This window comes from Montipora foliosa, chromosome 14 (assembly GCF_036669935.1).
Source record: "Montipora foliosa isolate CH-2021 chromosome 14, ASM3666993v2, whole genome shotgun sequence".
Taxonomy (NCBI): domain Eukaryota; kingdom Metazoa; phylum Cnidaria; class Anthozoa; order Scleractinia; family Acroporidae; genus Montipora; species Montipora foliosa.
In genome coordinates, this window is record NC_090882.1 from 2,957,599 (window position 1) to 2,975,098 (window position 17,500).

The 17,500-nt window shown below is 39.3% G+C and overlaps 1 protein-coding gene across 1 annotated transcript in view; it reads left to right on the forward strand.

The window, feature by feature from the left end:
• The first annotated feature begins 2,929 nt into the window (after positions 1-2,929).
• LOC137984799 (endonuclease 8-like 1) overlaps positions 2,930-17,500 on the forward strand; it is a 29,979-nt gene continuing 15,408 nt past the window's right edge. Inside the window, exons 1-2 of the mRNA XM_068832086.1 lie at positions 2,930-3,423; positions 9,332-9,529. Of these exons, the coding sequence (XP_068688187.1) occupies positions 3,038-3,423; positions 9,332-9,529 (584 nt within the window). The 5' untranslated portion in view covers positions 2,930-3,037. The remainder of the gene's footprint in view (positions 3,424-9,331; positions 9,530-17,500) is intronic.

Sequence of the window (17,500 nt, forward strand, 5' to 3'; positions counted from 1 at the left end):
AACCAGCTTAAGGGCTATCTTTTTGCAAAGTTTCATGCTTGTATCAGAAAACGAACAATTTTGATATTTTTTGGGCTAATCGGACGGTATACTCACAATCTGCATAGCCTACAATATTGTAGATCCTTCAGGAGACGAAGTGTTTTCAATTTCTTCAGGGAGTATTTGCTATAATGCTGCTTGTGCCCCTTTCTCTTTCCGAACAAGCGGGTGGAAATGTCTGTCTCCTAAAGGATCTACAATCGTGGAAAAAAGTATTCCAAGCACTTTCAGTTGTAAGCAACTCCCTTCCCCCGTCTCAATGTTGAACTAGCAAAGCAACTCTTAGTATAAGGCCTAACCTATCTGCAGTGGGGACGTATAATTTCAATTTCATAAATGGCTTGAGCAAAAGCTGAAACCACTTTCCGTCAATGAATACACAATCACTGACACCTTCGTTTTTGTTGATGAGATCACAGGCAGCCCATGCTCGGTATACGATTTATAGACTTTGTATGAGAAAATTAACTTTGAGCTTATAAATGCTAAAATAAGCTGCAGAAGCGGTAAAATGTAGAAATAAACTTCGCATACCTCTACGTACAGTTGTCCTTCATTCGCCCCTCTTTATGAAGGGAAATGCCAACTAAAGACATCGTAAAAATTCGCAAGCCACAAACCCGTCTAAAACGGACACAGTTTGCCCTCCGATTGCACAGAAAAGACGAGGACAACTGTACGGAGAGGTAAGTGAAGTTTATTTCTACATTTGCAGCATTTATAAGCTCATCGTTAATTTTCTCATACAAAGTCTATAAACCGTATAACGAGCTTGGGCTGCCTGTGATGAGATTCGCACTTACGCCATAAACGAGAACGATATATTGGTCTCGTACGATGTTACCGCTCTGTTCACAAATGTGCATTTAGACCGAACGAGACTATTTGATAAAGCTTTCACGAATGATTACCCTGCGAGCAGTTGGTTTCTCCTACGCTTCCCGAGAGTGAAACTGCGAGCAACCGTTTGATTTTCCATAGAGCGTGTGCAGAGTACGTCAAACCCCACGTGTTCCCCCACGTGATGTATTTGACATCATTTCGTTTTATTTCGCGGGAAACCCCTGCACAACAGATTCGCCCAAACGCAGCAGTTACGTAGCTGAACGCACGCGCAAGCAAGCAACTCGTTTTACCAGTTCAAATTTAATTTATTCGTCCTTAGCGCTGGACGGCGGCTCACTCAAAGAAACTAACGGTTGCTCGCAGTGGTTTCTCTTTCGGGAAGCGTAGGAGAAACCAATTGCTCGCAGGGTAAGGATGATTGGTTCAACGCAACTTACGGCCTCAGTTTGCAAAAACACTAAAAACATCAGCGTGGTAGACTTCTTGGAATCGCCAAAACCAATCAACTTTTTCAGTTCAATGGTCAACTTTGTGAGCAGACGGATGGTGTAGCAATGGGATCACCACTTGGTCCCCTCATTGTTAATGTTTGCATGTGTCATTTTGAAGAGAAGCTTAAAGTGCCCATAAGCCCAAAATATTTTTTTCGCTAAAATGAATCTTTGCACCTGTTCGAAACGCTTCGCGGCTTTTTTCCTTTTTCTAACAAATCCTGCCATTTTAGAGGCTTCGAAAGTTGCGAAAATGGAAGCATCTTTTGTTCACTACCGAGTTAGAAGGGGAGCAGGTCTATTCCTGTTTTTATGTCACAAACTGATTTACATTGCATTAACTCTTTGTAAAAATGCATGCAAAGTAGATTGTGACGTAAAAACAGGAATAGACCCACTCCCCTTCTCATTCGGTCGTGAACAAAAGATGCTTGGATTTTCGCAACTTCCGAAGCCTATAAAATAGCAGGATTTGTTAGAAAAAGGAAAAAAAGGCCGCAATGCGTCTCGAACAGGTGCAAAGATTTATTTTAGCGAAAAAAATTATTTTGGGGTTGTGGGCACTTTAAACATAATGACTTGATGCCCTGTCTGTACAGGAGGTACGTTGACGATATCCTGGTCGCCACGGTAATGCCGAGCGCCGACGTTGCCACCGATTATCGTACTACTTTGAATGGCCTACATCCCAGCTTAGCAAACCTCCCAAGTGCAACTGTAACTCAGTAGTACACGCTGAAACGTTTACTATTTTTTTTATAAGATAACCATAACATCTTTGAATTCTTCTCGCTCCCTAACTCGTCGCATTGTATTTTTGGTCACTTGGGATTTGCCTTTATTTCGAGTTGTTTTGTTTTCTTGCTTTTGTTGCTATTGTTTTATGTAATCTCTGCGCCGACACCTATGGAAGGAATCAACTCGTAGAGCCGTCTTTCACACAGGCTTGCAAACATTACATTTCGAAGTCTTTTCTCAAAAAAAATTCAGCATTTTCGGCAGGACACTGCCACTGGTCGGTTATTGTGCAGGGGCGTTTACCATTTGCACGGAAAATCCTGTTGGAATGAAATTCAGGATCTTCCCGGTCTGGCGTTTCGCATCTGCAGTGCATCTGCAGTGTCGAAAGGAAAACCCTTAAATAACGTTAACAATGATCACAACCAGGTTTTCAGAGCCCGCGAGACTGAGCACCCCCAGCAAACCATTGTTTTGACGAAAACCGCTGGTCAGCAACCTGGTTCTGGTCATTTCTGTCTAAGGTCTTCTTGTCGAAAGCCGGGAAAAGGGGCCGAGGTGAACCGGGTCAAGGGGGAGTTTGCAAATGGTACAGAAATTTTCCGGTCATTTTGGTTGGAACGGGGAAAGAGGAACACGTCTGGGAATTTCCATCTTTTTCGGAATCTTTCCAGTGGAATGAGCTGTACCCTGAGCTGTACGAGCTGTACTATTTGAATCTCGGTTTTTGTTGACAAATCCGGTAAACGCTCTGGCCAATCAGAGTGCGCGCTTTTTTACGTTACGATGACATGTATTTGTCACGAAGTGTTCCTCTTGACTTCTTCGAACGCGCGAAATCCTAGCAGGGTGAAAATTTCAAGGAATGCATTGAAGTCGTGTGTGTAGTTTCACCAGTTTATATTTTGGAGGATTTAGCCATGCCAGAGGGACCAGAACTTCACAAAAACAGCCTGATGGTCAACGAAGTTTGCAAGGGGCGCATTTTTAGCGGAAAGATCGTGAAATCAGCTGTTAGCACGAAGAATCCGGACGTCGAATTTCCCGTGTGTGATTACTCCATCCATGCAGAGTCCAGAGGCAAAGAGATGGCGTTGATTTTAACTTCCCTTGACTCCGATTGTAAAAAAAAGGGATCCGTGAAGGAGATCGATTGCAAACCGGCAAGGCTGAGGATCCTCTTTAGGTTTGGGATGTCGGGCAAGTTCACTTTTGGTTCAATTGCAGACATTCATAAGCATGCACATCTGAACTTCTACTCGAAGGAAAAGCCATTAAAGGTGCTGAGCTTTGTGGATGTTAGAAGGTTTGTCTATTCATTCATAAAATTATTTGTGACTTGCATGCATCAGCCCTTATTTAATTCTTTTATTAGAAAGGAGTCGCAGGATAAACAGAAGAATATATGGCAATTTAATTCTGTTGCATAACAATAATTACATAACAATAATCCCGTTGTCTACTTCCTTCTTCTAAATTGCATGTGGTGATCCTGTGCAGCCCTGAATTCTGTTGTTGCTCCCAGCGTAACAAAGATGCCAAAGCAAATGACAATGTGCCATTCCAATGTTTATACACATATCCCCCACTCCCCCCTATAGACCATATTCATAAATGGTGATGAAGAAGTGATTCTTTTGTCTTTGTGCTAATCATCCTCGCTAGCCTCACTTTGAATGAAAATTCTTTTGAATTTTGTTTGTGCTAACCAGGTCCAGTGAGGATGATTAGCATAAAGACAAAGGTCTAATATTATTACTTAGCGGCCATTTTTGAATATGATAGATATAGAGGGCTCGTTTTTAAGGTCTGGACAGAACCTGTTCAAAAACAAAAATTTCTTGGCCCATTTGAATTACAATTAATTTTAAACTGAAAAGCTTTTTTGAAAATCAGTATGAAGAGCAAAATCCCCAGCTAAAGTTACCCATTCATATGCAAATTAGTGGTCTTTTTTAGAGTTTTATACATTGTACTCTCTGCTAACTTTTCACAGTAATAGTGAGAGGTGCAACAAGATGTGCTACCACCACAAACAGGCATGACTTACAGCTGTACAAAGCAATGTGCACATATTATATTTTGGATGACCTTGTTGGAGGAACTAGAGGCTCTCTTTACTTTTTCCAAGAAATTCTACAGCTTTTAACAGAAAATTGTGGTGCAACAACAATAATAATAATAATAATAATCATCATCATCATCATCAATCCAATTTTGATCCGGGTTTATCCCTGTAAACGGGGGTGGCCGGATAATAATAATAATAATATTATTATTATTATTATTATTATGCAGTATGTAGTACGTAAGTATGCTTACAAATATAAGTAGGAAAAGGCACTATTGTGTAACAATCCCTACTGTTAAACCTATTTACAAACCAATTGGTAATAACTAACGAACCAACATTTGAGAAAGGAACAAGAGTTTATATTCCTTAATAACCTTGAATGACCTTGCTATGTTTAGGGTGTACGATAAAACTGCCTTCTGCTCTATTATTATTATTATTATTATTATTGTAAATGGTTTGAAACCAGGAGTCATATCATTAAGTAAAGTACGATCGTCTTTGTGAGTGTAGTCCTGAGAAGGACTGTTTGAGATGACATTGACTGACGTTTCGACAACCTGAGCGGAATTAAGACATCTTCAGAGTCAAGTGATTTGTGTAACGTCAGTAGATACTACGACCGGAGTTCTTATAGACTCTGAACATGACTTCCGCTCAGGTTGTCGAAACGTCAGTCAATGTCATCTCAAACAGTCCTTCTCAGGACTACACTCACCCGGACGATCGTACTTTACTTAATGATTGTTATTAGTAGTAGTATTTGATTATGTTGAAGCTCTGGTAACCTTTCCACTCAATTTATTGTAATTCAAGCTAACTTTATTGTTTTGGATATCATGTTTGACCAGACCAATGCCATATACTGTACATATAAGCCTCTGGCTTCTGCATCCATCTACATGTATATTGTATAATAAACACATGTTGACTATAATTGGCACTTTGTCGATATAATTGGGAGTAATAATTAAATTTTGGTGTTTGAAATAATGTGACAGACCTGCACAGTCTCCCTCTTGTGGGTTTGTGGTTACAGATAATTCGGAAACCTTCAATTCACAGTTTTGCTGTAACGAGCATGTCCTTGAGGGATTTACCCCGTTTGTATAATAATATATAGACTTAGCCAAGCCTAAAAGCGAAGCTCCCGGGTTATTTATTCTTACTGCCTGTAGGGTAAGTGAAAATAAAAGGTTTTGAGTTGTCCGCGTTTTCATGTTTCCGGTTGCTGCTTTAATGATTAAATCATTTTCTTTGCTTTCTTCTGTAGAAAAATTCATTGCCTAACTAGTGAATTCCACACTTAATTTTACATTAAAAACCGATATCGCATGAGTCACGAAGCGATGAGTACGATATTGATGTTTCGAGTAAAATTTACTTTGGAATTCACCAGTTTGGCAGTGAATTTTTCTTGAACCGCATGAGTTTTAAAAGAAAACAAGCACACCCTCAGCGAGTGAATGGAAAACGAAGAAAGCCAGCGAATAGGAATCACGCTAAAATTACATGTAGAAGCCATAAAAAAAACTTCAGTCAGTTCAAGGTCAAAGAAGAGTTTTACTGATGTATTTTATTCCACTTTATCTCTGAAAACAAGATCATTCACATTTTGATGTATTTCATTGAAATGTGCCAGGTTGGCTTGGAACATTGAATCGGCAAAATAATTATGGCAGTGCAACCGAGAAAGGATGAACTTCAAACAAGATCCGCTCCAACACTTACAATGTAAATAATGTTTAGGTGTTTTAAACAACCTTCTGAAAACACAAGCTAGTGAAATTTCCCCTAATTTTATGAGAACTCATTGCGATTACGCGTTTATAACATAAGGGCAAATTTTCTTGTCACTGTCGAGGCACATCGAAAACCAGTTGGGCAAACGGATTAAAAAGCACTTATTCGATCACACTTTAGAGCAAAACAGACAAACAAATCAACTTTTTCTTTATGTCCAAAAGAGTACAGATAATTGTTATTTAATTCCAGTTGACAATAAAAATTCGATTTTCATTCCAGAACAAAGCAAAAACTGATTAAACTACTTTTTGAAAATAACAAACGGTTTAGTGCCCAAGGAAAGAATTTGTGGAGTAACTTCTTGCACCAAGTATGAGCTATGACTGGTATTCTGTTTTGACGTTGTCGTTCTATTTCGCTCTCCTTTCGTTTCTGTTCTATTCATAGGTCCTCCAGGCATCATGTAACCTTATCAGAGCTTCTAAAGATATAACAGTGTATGCCAAAAATTGCAATACAGAGAAACAAGCACCTCTAAGCAAATTAAAAATAAACACTCAGCTTTGAGTTTATATCCCTCTGATGCTTGACTTGAATAACTGCGTAGCCACGAGTGTGGACCACAGCTATCATAATAATTATGTCAAAACTGGATTAAAACCAGCGAAAAATGCAGAAAGAAAACATTTTCCAAACCATTTTCCACCTGAACACGAAAAGTGTTGACTGTGTAAGAACTATAGTTGACGTAGGATGGCCATGTAGCCGCGTCGAGCCACAGAAGGCGCGCAAAAAATGAAGCCTTGCTTATGTTTAGGTGAATTAACCTGGGCAGAGCCTACAATCCAATCGAAAACCAGTACCTGGTCAGCAGTCAACTTAAAAAAAAAACAGCTGACCTCGGTGAGCTCTAAGCTTGAGCACGCGATATGGTCATGTGATACTGGTCAGCGGATACCGGTGTCAATTGATCAAAACATGGATGTATAATATCAAAGATGTATGCTGTAAACTAGCATGATACTGGTTACATTGGCATACATGGAGGGGTGGGGGGACGTATATACATACGTATGGATGGTTGATGACGTCATGGCTATAAAAAGTTCACGCATCGATGGGTTACCATATTTTCTTAACTATGGTGCTCCGTGTGCGCACTGAAGGCACGCACAGATCTCCGCTATTAACCCTTTCACTCACAAGAGTGCCACTTATAGATTTTACTCTGTCTAACGCCAGACGATTTTACTCGTCATTGGGGAACCCCATGGGGGTGAAAGGGTTAACAACAGCTAGATTCACTCAAAAACTATGTCCCCATTAACCCTTTCACTCCCAAGGGTGCCACTTATAGATTTTACTCTAACGCCATACGATTTTACTCGTCAATGGGGAACCCCATGGGGGTGAAAGGGTTAAAGGAGGTTTCTTGAATATGGTTGCCAGCAGTTGCTGGTTTTGAATAAAACTTCAGTTGCACATCAGTATTGCTTGAAGATTTGACACTGCTTGGTTGTATGTTGTGACAAATGGTAGAATTTTCTGGCCCATTTTGGCTTTTTGTTTAAGTGCCAACTGTCTTCCAGAAAAAAATGACCTTAGATAGAGTTCTCTCAAATGTTGTTTTTGAGGAGTTTGTGCGGAGGAGCCTAATTGCTTTTTCTTTGATAAAAACCTTCTTGGAACCAGGCGGGTTTCAAGTGGTAAAATGCATGTATTGGAAGGTTTCAGTCGGCTTGTGATACAATGACTGTACGTTCTGATATAGAGGATGAATTCTTTTTCGAATCATTCTCTTTTTATACTGTTTTGTTTAGGAAAGTGATCTCCTTCTCTGAAATTTCAGCTGTAAACTTTATATTTGGGTGGAAGTTGTTAGCTTGTGCAATGAACGGGTTGATTTCCTGTTTATTTCCATGTACTGTTGGTTTAACTTTGCTCTGGCTTAGCATATTTGTTTCAATTTCTGCCATGAAAATGTTGGCAAAAGATACTGCCATTTTTGTTCCCATGGCTGGCCCGTGGACTTGGAGGTAGTTTTCTCCGCTAAACTGAAAAGAGTTTTCTTGGAGAATGATGCCAAGCATTTTGTTCCAGAAAGCATTTGGGGCAGGAGGATTACTATTGTAGAAGTCGTCGTATGTTCTACATACTGTTTTTATGCCCTCCTCTTGTGGGATATACGTGTACACTGTATGTGTACAAGCTGGTTACATCCATAGAAACCAGAATGGTGTCGTGTGACACCTTTGTTTTTTCTATAAAATTGATAAAGCCAGTGGTATATTTGAGATACGATTTTTGCTTTTGGGCAATGGGCTGTAATAGATTATCCACATACAATGATATTGTGTTGGGCCATCACACCCCAAGATTATCGGTCTACCACCTGGCCTTGGTTTGTGGATTTTGGTTAGATTGTGGAAGATTGGGACCCAAGGCGGGTTAGGGGTTTGCTGAAGCCACTTTCTTGTCATATGGTCAATGTGTTTTCCTTGATAGAGTTCAGAGATGATATCACTGACTCTATGAAAAGCTTCTTCAGCCATGGGCTTTTCAAGAGGTTTATAGTGGTCCTGGTTGTTGAACTGGACCTTTGCCTCCTGTATTTTGTCATTTTTATTAAGGATGACAGTTGTGGTGCCCTTCGATTCAAAGCCTGCCTTGAAGAGCGAGGCTACCCTAGGCATCATTCTTATCGAGAGAACTCTATCTAAGGTCATTTTTTTCTGAAGACAGTCAGCGCTTAAACAAAAAGCCAAAACCAGCGAAAAAATTCTACCATTTGTCACAACATATATGTACTGTAAAACCCAGCAGTGTCAAATCTTCAAGGAATACTGACCTGTAACTAGAGTTTTATTCAAAGCCAGCTATTGCTGGCAAACATATTCAAGAAATCTCCTTTAATGTCATACAAACGGGTAAATACCTCAAGGACATCCATACAAAACTGTGAATTGAAGGTTCCAAATTATCTGTGACCAGAAACCTACAAAAGGGAGACCGTGCCATTCACATTCTTTCCAGTCATTACTTAAAGAGTATTATTATAATTATATTATTATTATATATTATATATTATAATATATATATATATATAATATATAATATATATATATATAATATATATATAATATATAATATATTATATATTATTATTATATTATAATTATTATAATTACTTAAAGAGGGAATCCCGTATGACTCTACAATGTATATCTAAAATAAATGAAATAATGAGTAAATAAAACATGTTGCATAGCTCTGAAATGCACTGAACAATGTCTAGTAATTTTTTGCCAGGTTTTGTAGCATGGTATTACTGGTGGTCAGTTCATTCCAGTTTAATTTATAAATGTTACTTTTTTCTTCTTTATAAATTATTCAGATTTGGTCGATGGGAGGTGACTGATCATTGGTCCAAAGATCGTGGCCCTGATCCAATGTTTGAGTATGACAGATTCCGTTCAAACATTCTTGAAAATTTGAATGACAGGATATTTGATAAACCTCTTTGTGAAGTTATGCACAATCAAAAGTACTTCAATGGAATTGGAAACTACCTCAGGGCAGAAATAATATTCAGGTAAAAAGAATTCCAAAAATGCATTTGTCACAGCCACCACTGCGTGCAGCCAATTAAACTACATGACTGTATAAGCTATACATGCCACAGGTTCTGAACACCGGTCACAGGTCATTGTTTTACCAATACAGAAAGTGTCCAAAACATCCATTAAAGCTAACCTTAGGCCTAATGTTAGCATTTGTAAACGCCAGGTGTCTTGAAAACAAAGACCCCAAGACCCCTAAGATCCTAAGACTCGAAAAAGAAGAAAGTAACCCAAAACTCTCAATTTGGCTAACCCTAGGCCTAAAACCCAACTTTAGGCCTAGGGAGGACCAAATGTGGTTGGACCAAATGACATTATTTTTACGAAGAAAAAAAGTTTCTTCAGGCACATAATTATGTAGTAGGTCCTTTGCTTCACTCCCTAAAGGTAGCGTATAATTATATATAATTATGTACAATTTTTAAATGGCAAAATGTTCAATGTATATACACATATTCATCTTTTTTTATTATTTTGCATTTTTTGTTTTTTGTATGTCCGACCACATTAATTTTTTGTTTTGTCCGTCCAAAATAGTGACTCAGCAGGACACATGTCCTTTCAAAAGAAAAAAAATTGTTTGCAGCACTGCTAGTGTTAGCCAAATTGAGGGTTTTGGCTTACTTTCTTCCCTTTTTGAGTCGTAGAATCTTAGGAGTCTTGGGGTCTTTGTTTTCGAGACACCCTTTGTAAATGATTAGGTTTGTTTCTGTATTGGTAAAACAATGACCTGTGACCTTTGTTTTGTACCTGCTTCTATACATGTACTTCCACAGGCCCCTGTCACTGACTTAATAGCGAGTTGGCTATGGCAATGAAAACATCACTTCAAAATATACACGTACACGTAACGTTGCACTATTGTTCACTTTTTGTGATTATTCCTCAAAAACCAACATTTGACTTGATTTGCATTGATTGTTAATTATTTCAGTTTACAGTGTCCCCAATTAGTACTCCAGCACTAGAACGACTAGACACCTATAATAAATAAAGTTAATCCTTTCCCTACTTCTTTTCCCTACTTCTTTTTGCTCACCTTGTACAATTTTATAAGCGAAGTATCCTAGAACTAGATTGGCACAAATTGTTGTAATGAAGATAGAGAAGGAAAGGTTCTTTGTTGTATGCTCACATTGTGACAGCTGTAAATACCTGAGACTCAGTTGTTGATTTTCAGGTTGTTGCTTGCAGAGTACAGTAAAGAAAGATGCTAAATTGCATGCTGCATGTGCAGCATGACCACTTTTCTAATTTACAAATGTAAACCGGTCCAATAATACCTTTGGTTTCTGTCAATGTCATTGTCATTTCTTAAAGGGGCTGTGTCACGTTATTTTAGGGTATTTAGGGGAAATCTTTAGTTTGTCATGAGTTTATAACTCAAAAATGGTAATATGGAATTCCTTCACTGATAAAATTATTGTTACATCAAAATTAAGATGATTCTTGGCCTTAATATCATGGGTGACAAATTACTCCTTAATTTTGGCACGAAATTTCAGCGTTAATTTATAATTTCACATGTGAAATTACAGAATTGCCATGGTAACATCTCTAGGTATCTCGATCAGAGCCAAGATGGCGTCGAGATTTAAGACAGTGACCATTGAAGAAGTTATAGACAGAACAGGCACAAAGAATTCAAAAGGTATTTTTGGTGAAGAAACTCAGAAAATTACGAACTTTAGCAAAAGTGTATGCTTTAAACGAAAACTGTATTCTTCTTAATGTTCTCAGTTTTCGATGCGATAAACCAGTAAAAACAATTCCAGTTGTGAGCGTAATTTGTCACCCAGGACATTAAAAAGTAATCAAATGGTTTTCTCGTGAAATTAGGAAATAATTTCACTTGCGTTTTGTCAAAATTCTGATAATTTCCCGAGCCTTTAGGCGAGGGAAATTATCAGAATTTGCGCGTGAAATTATTTCCTAATTTCACTCGTCGCCATTTGATTACACATACTTATCCAAGCAATTTGCCATAAACTTGAAAAACTCTGAGCCAACGTTTTTCAAGATTACCCAAATGCAATCCGTTTCAATCTTGTCCATTTGAGTCCATCCATACTTCTCTTTCCGTTTGTTGTATATCTTTTATGGTGTTCAATCGTTTTAAGTGGTTATTGCAATGTTCCATTCTACTTTTTGAACTTTGTGGGTGTCATGAAATTACATAGTAATTTTGCGTGACATAGCCCCTTTAAACTCCCTGATAAGCACCTTTCTTTATGCAGCTGCAATTAATCCTCAACAAAAGAATGCTCCGTTAAATTTTATATATTTTTAACTATTTTTAATCGTTCAATTTGCTCTTGGACTTGTATAACCACTTTTCATTTCTCTACTGGAAGTTGATATGGCTCTGTTGGGGATTATAAACTCGATGTGTGTTGTTCCAAGAATCGATTACAAGATTTGGAAGACGCATCGCAAATCTTACTTGCTGTGATTGTAGAGCAGGAGCTCTCAAGCAAAGACCTATTACTGTACATCTGTTACTGGCTTTTGAAGGTACAATTCTTCACTAAACTTGAAACCTGGCCATGAAATGGACAACACTCTGCTGTCTTCGCTGTCTTACATGTAAAAGCTTCACGCCATTACTAAGATCAATGAACTGCGACAACGTCACTGTGGTATGTTCATCAATAATTATAATCTCCTTTTGATCAAGTGCCAGTCATAACGAGCGACTTTTAATAGAGCCAAACCCTTGAAATTTTCTGTCTTGAATACAAGATCCATCCGGAATAAATCTTTAAAGTAAAAAAGTAAAGTTAAGTGGTGCATTTATATATTTTTATAGCGCCCTTATCACAACATCTCAAAGGCGCTTTACAATGATCAATTTACCCCCAGCGGACTGGAAGCAAATTGCAGCCGCTTCTAAGCAGTCCATGCATGCTGGTACTCATTTTACCAACCTCAGAAGGATGGAAAGCTGAGTGAACTTTAGCGGGAAAGAAGGTCGCCAAATATTCCAGTCTCGGCAGAACCGGGAATGGAACCCGGGACCTTAGGGTTGGAAGGCAGAGATCTTACCACTGCACCAACCCCTCTGCTCTAATCGTTAAAGATTTGTTTGTTGATCGTGACATAGCCTTTTAGCACTAACCGAAACTTGGTTAACCTCGAATGACCTTGACAGTCAAATCATTTGTCCATTTGTCCTACGGGGTACGAGCTTCATAGTGTGCCAAGAGGGCGCTTAGGTGGTGGCGTAGCATTGGTCTAGAAAAAGCCCTTGAGGTTTCAAAAACAATCTTGCATTAGAACTAATTCAAATCATTTGAGTATAAAGATCTTCTCATGAGGCACTTGTCCTCTACTTTGCGTGTCGTCAATATCGTCCACCGCCCTCCAAGTCTAAAGACAGTTCTCTGCATTTGTTCTTCGAAGAATTCCCAAGACCTCTTGAAGACCTTGTCACGTCAGCTTCAGGTGCACTGTTGATGGCTGGAGATTTCAACTTTCATGTTGAGGACGACTGATACTGCTGCCTTGCGATTTCTCAACTTGATTGAGGCATTTAGCCTCAAACAGCATATCTCAGAACCAATACATTAAAGTGGTCATACACTTGATCTCATAATTACTAGGGCTGAAGAGGATGTGGCTAGAAATTTCTCAGTCTATGATCCTGTAATCTCAGATCATTTAGCTGTTGGCTGTACGCTGTCCATACCAAAAAAGGCTTTGAAGAGAAAGATCAAGTCGGTTGATATGGGACAACTGCGTGAGGACATCAAGAACTCTCGCTTAGTCGATCCTGGTAGTGTGGGTGGCGATCTGGACGCTCTCACTCGCAAATATAACAAGGTTTTGTCTGAACTACTAGATAAACATGCGCTGTTAAAGAAGCGCACTATTGCATTGCATCCAGCTGCTCCGTGGTACAATAAAACGATCAGAGATGCTCAAAGAAATAAAGGCGATGGAAATTTGAGTGCCGTTGGTGGGCATATGGACTCACTGTGCATCGCAAATTGTATGTTGATCAAATTGATGTAATCTGGTCATTAACTGTATATTTGATGCTAAGATGGACTATTTTTTCACGGCTATAAATGAAAAGCATTCGAATCCCAGGCGTCTGTTTTCTGCCTTTGATAAGCTGTTCCATCGAAAGGCTGGGAATAGATTACCTCAATCTGACAACAACGAATCCCTTGCAAATGCTTTTGCTGCCTTTTCGTGATTAACAACATTTTAAATATGCAGGAGGAGCTGCAGTTGGAAAAGAACACTGTGGATGATCAATTTCCCGAGCCTCCACCTTACCATGGTACCACGTTTTGTGAGTTTGAGTCTGTCACATCGACGGAATTGTCTGAGCTTATTAGAACTGCAGGTCGTATTAAAGTCCTGTGCCCTTGGTCCATAGCTGTAATTCCTTATTATATGGCCTGCCTACATGTAGCTACTTAATTCAGCACTTACAGTATGCTCTTAATTCAGCTGCGAGGCTTTATAATGATATCCATGTCACTCAAGGCTGATCATATTATGCCTTTGCTTATAGAATTGCATTGGCTTCCAGTAGATTCAAGATTAATTTTCATTGTTTATGTACGTACAAGATTGTTAATGATCTAGCACTAATATACCTAAGTGAATTGCTCGTACCGTTTGTTCCAAGGAGAGATCTTAGATCTGCGCACAAGTTGTTTTTTTGCCAGCCATCATAAATTATTATAGTACCAAATCTCATGGATCCAGAGCGTTTAGGTTGGTGCTCCTTGTACGTGGAACAAAATATCCATGGACATCAAATTTAGTCCTAGTATTGCAATTTTTAAGTGGGAACTGAAGACACATCTTTTTAAATTAGCATATTATTAATTTTTTATGATATTTATATTCTCATATTTAAGGTGTTAATTAGGTATATATAATAGGTTTTAGACTTTTTGAACTGTACAGGTATATATATATATACAGTCATGTATATATAAAAGCACATTTGGGCAATTTTTTCGGAGAGTACGCTATATGAATAATAAAGTATTATTATTATTATTATTATTATTATTATTATTATTATTATTATCATTATTATTATTATCATCATGAATTCAAAAATACATGTATAGATAAGTTGTATCTTCTCTGTGTATAGATTCTGTTAATGCTAACATGTTGTACATGTATCCCAGCAATTGCAGTCAATTGAATAGATTACAATACCTCTTTAATCAAAAGCAACTCATGAAGAACCAATCACGCATGTTCAGTTACAACTGATTACATAACAAAAATCCCATTATGTAACATCTCTCCTTATAAAATAAATGCAATGCCTGATCAGTATCAACAATAATATTAGCAACATTGTCCTTTTTAACAATTGTATTCTTGCAAGTAACTAGGAAGCCTCAGAGTTGACCGGGTTGCATAACGTTTTTGAGGGCTGATGCAACTTTCATTTGAAGAACTCTGTGGAACTAAATGGGTGTCATCAACATGGGCAGGCGTAGGCATCTCTGGTTGAGTAGTCACAGCAATCTCAGTAGCAGGCTCAGATACTGTCAACGACAGTTTTCCTACATGTAGGTGAGAATCCAGTTAAACAGGGCTCATACGGCACTGCTTTGGAAGGAACAGGAGCAACTGGAAGTGTTGGGTCTGCAGCAATTTTTCCAGGCAGGTCTACTGGGGAATCATTCGTTGGGATGACCTCTATGCAGCTTCTCCATGTGTCGTTTCCACAAATTGCCTGACACATTGACAATGTAATGGCAAGAACCAATAACTTGAGATACTACTTCATGCACCCATTTTCCTCCCTTTCCATAATTAGGAGCCAGAGCCGGGTCACCAACATTACACTGAATTGGCGGAAGCTGTGACGTGCAGTGTGACAAAGCATGGTACTACATTGGTGACTCTCAATTTAGTTTTCAACATAAGGTGTCAACAAATCTCAACGGGTGCGCAATCGCTGGCCCATGAGAAGCATAGAGGGTGGTTCACCTTTCGTGGAATGGAACGTTTTTCGGTAAACCAACAAATGATATTGGTGATGACAGCAGTGACATCAGCATTAGTTGAATAGCTGATTTTAGGATCTGCAAAACACGTTCAGCTTGACCATTTGTAGACGGCTTGTAAGGTGCAGCAGTACGATGCAAAATCCCACCACTAGTACAAAACTGTTGACATTATGTTGCCGTAAATTGTGTCCCATTGTCAGATACGATGATTTCTGGAAGACCGTGCCTGCTGAAAATGTTACGCAATGCTGTAACCGTTGATCTCGCTGATGTATTTGTCATTCTGATTACTTCTGGGTATTTACTATAGGCCTCTACAACAACAAGGTAGGTACATCCAGAAACTGGTCCAGCGAAATCAACATGAATTCGAGACCATGGCCATGCGGGAAAAGTCCAAGGATGAATTTGAACAGTAGGTGGGTCTGGTCTCATCGACTGGCATGTGCTGCACAAAGACACAGTGTTTTCAATGTGAGAATCAAGGTTGGACCACCACACATAAGGTCTAGCCAAAGATTTCATTCGAGATATCCCGGGGTGGGTGTCATGCAGCTCTTGCAACAATTTCTCTTTGAGTGAAGGAGGGACAATGACATGAGTACTCCACAAGACACAACCTTGCTGTGTTCTTAACTCGTTGCCAGGGTGCACGGATGGCGCAGTGGTGAGAGCACTGGCCTCCCACCAATGTGGCCCGGGTTCGATTCCCAGACTCGGCGTCATATGTGGGTTGAGTTTGTTGGTTCTCTACTCTTCACCGAGAGGTTTTTCTCCGGGTACTCCGGTTTTCTCCTCTCCTCAAAAACCAACATTTGATTTGCGTTAACTTGTTAATTTCAATTTACAGTTTCCCCGATTAGTGCTCTACAGCGCTAGAAGATTAGACTCTTAAATAAAGTTCCTTTCCTTTTTCGTCTTGCTTGGTCTTAAAGGGAACCAGTGCAGGATCTAGTGCCTGGGTGAGGGTGGTATTGATCTACGACGTGCAGTCAGCCACTTATGATGTACTTGTACACTTGAGACAAGACTGAATCCACTTGGGTCTCTTTCCTAATCAGCTGACTGGTATCTTTGGTAACAACTTCAGTGTTCAAAAAATAGCATTCAGTGCTTTCGCATTTGGGTGACCATGCTTTGTTTGTGGTAAGGGAAGACGAGACAAGCTGTTGGCATCTGCATGAGCTCCAGTGCTGCAATACTCAATCCTGTAATCATACGAAGCAAGAATGAGTGCCCATCGTTGAAGTTGAGCTGCTGCATGGGCAGGAACAGGTTTCTGGGGACCCAAAAGGGTCAGCAAGGGGTGATGGTCAGTTAAAATTGTAAAGGGATGCGACCATACAGATATTGTCAGAATCCCTTTTATTCCAAAGATGATGCTGAAGGCCTCCTTTTCTAACTGAGAGTAATTTTGTTGAGCCTGGGTGAGGGTGGATGAAGCAAAAGCCACAGGTTGAAACTGACCATCAGTCTTGTGAAACAGGACAGCACCATAAGATGTGGCATCACAGGATAGAAAAAGGGGTAATGAATGGTCATAATCAATCAATGTCTGGGAGTCAAGAACAAGCTGCTTGGCTGCCAAAAATGCATCATCTTCGACTGTCGACAATCTCCATGACATATCTCTCTTAATAAGGTTTAAATGTGCTAGCACTGTGGAATGATGAGGCATGAACTGTGAGTAAAACAGTAAGAAGTCCAAGGAAAGATTTCAAAGCAGTCACATCTTTGGGTATGGGGGCATCACTGATGGCCTTACATCTTCCGTTGGGTGGGGACCCTCTCCATCTATCACATGACTAAGATACACCACTGATGATTGAAGAAATTTACACTTTGTCTTGTTCAGCCTGAATCCAGTACTAAGAAGTCGCTTCAAAACCAAGGAGAGCAAGCTTTGGGTTGCAGAGCATAAGGAATGGGTCTGCAGTGGCTTTGTGA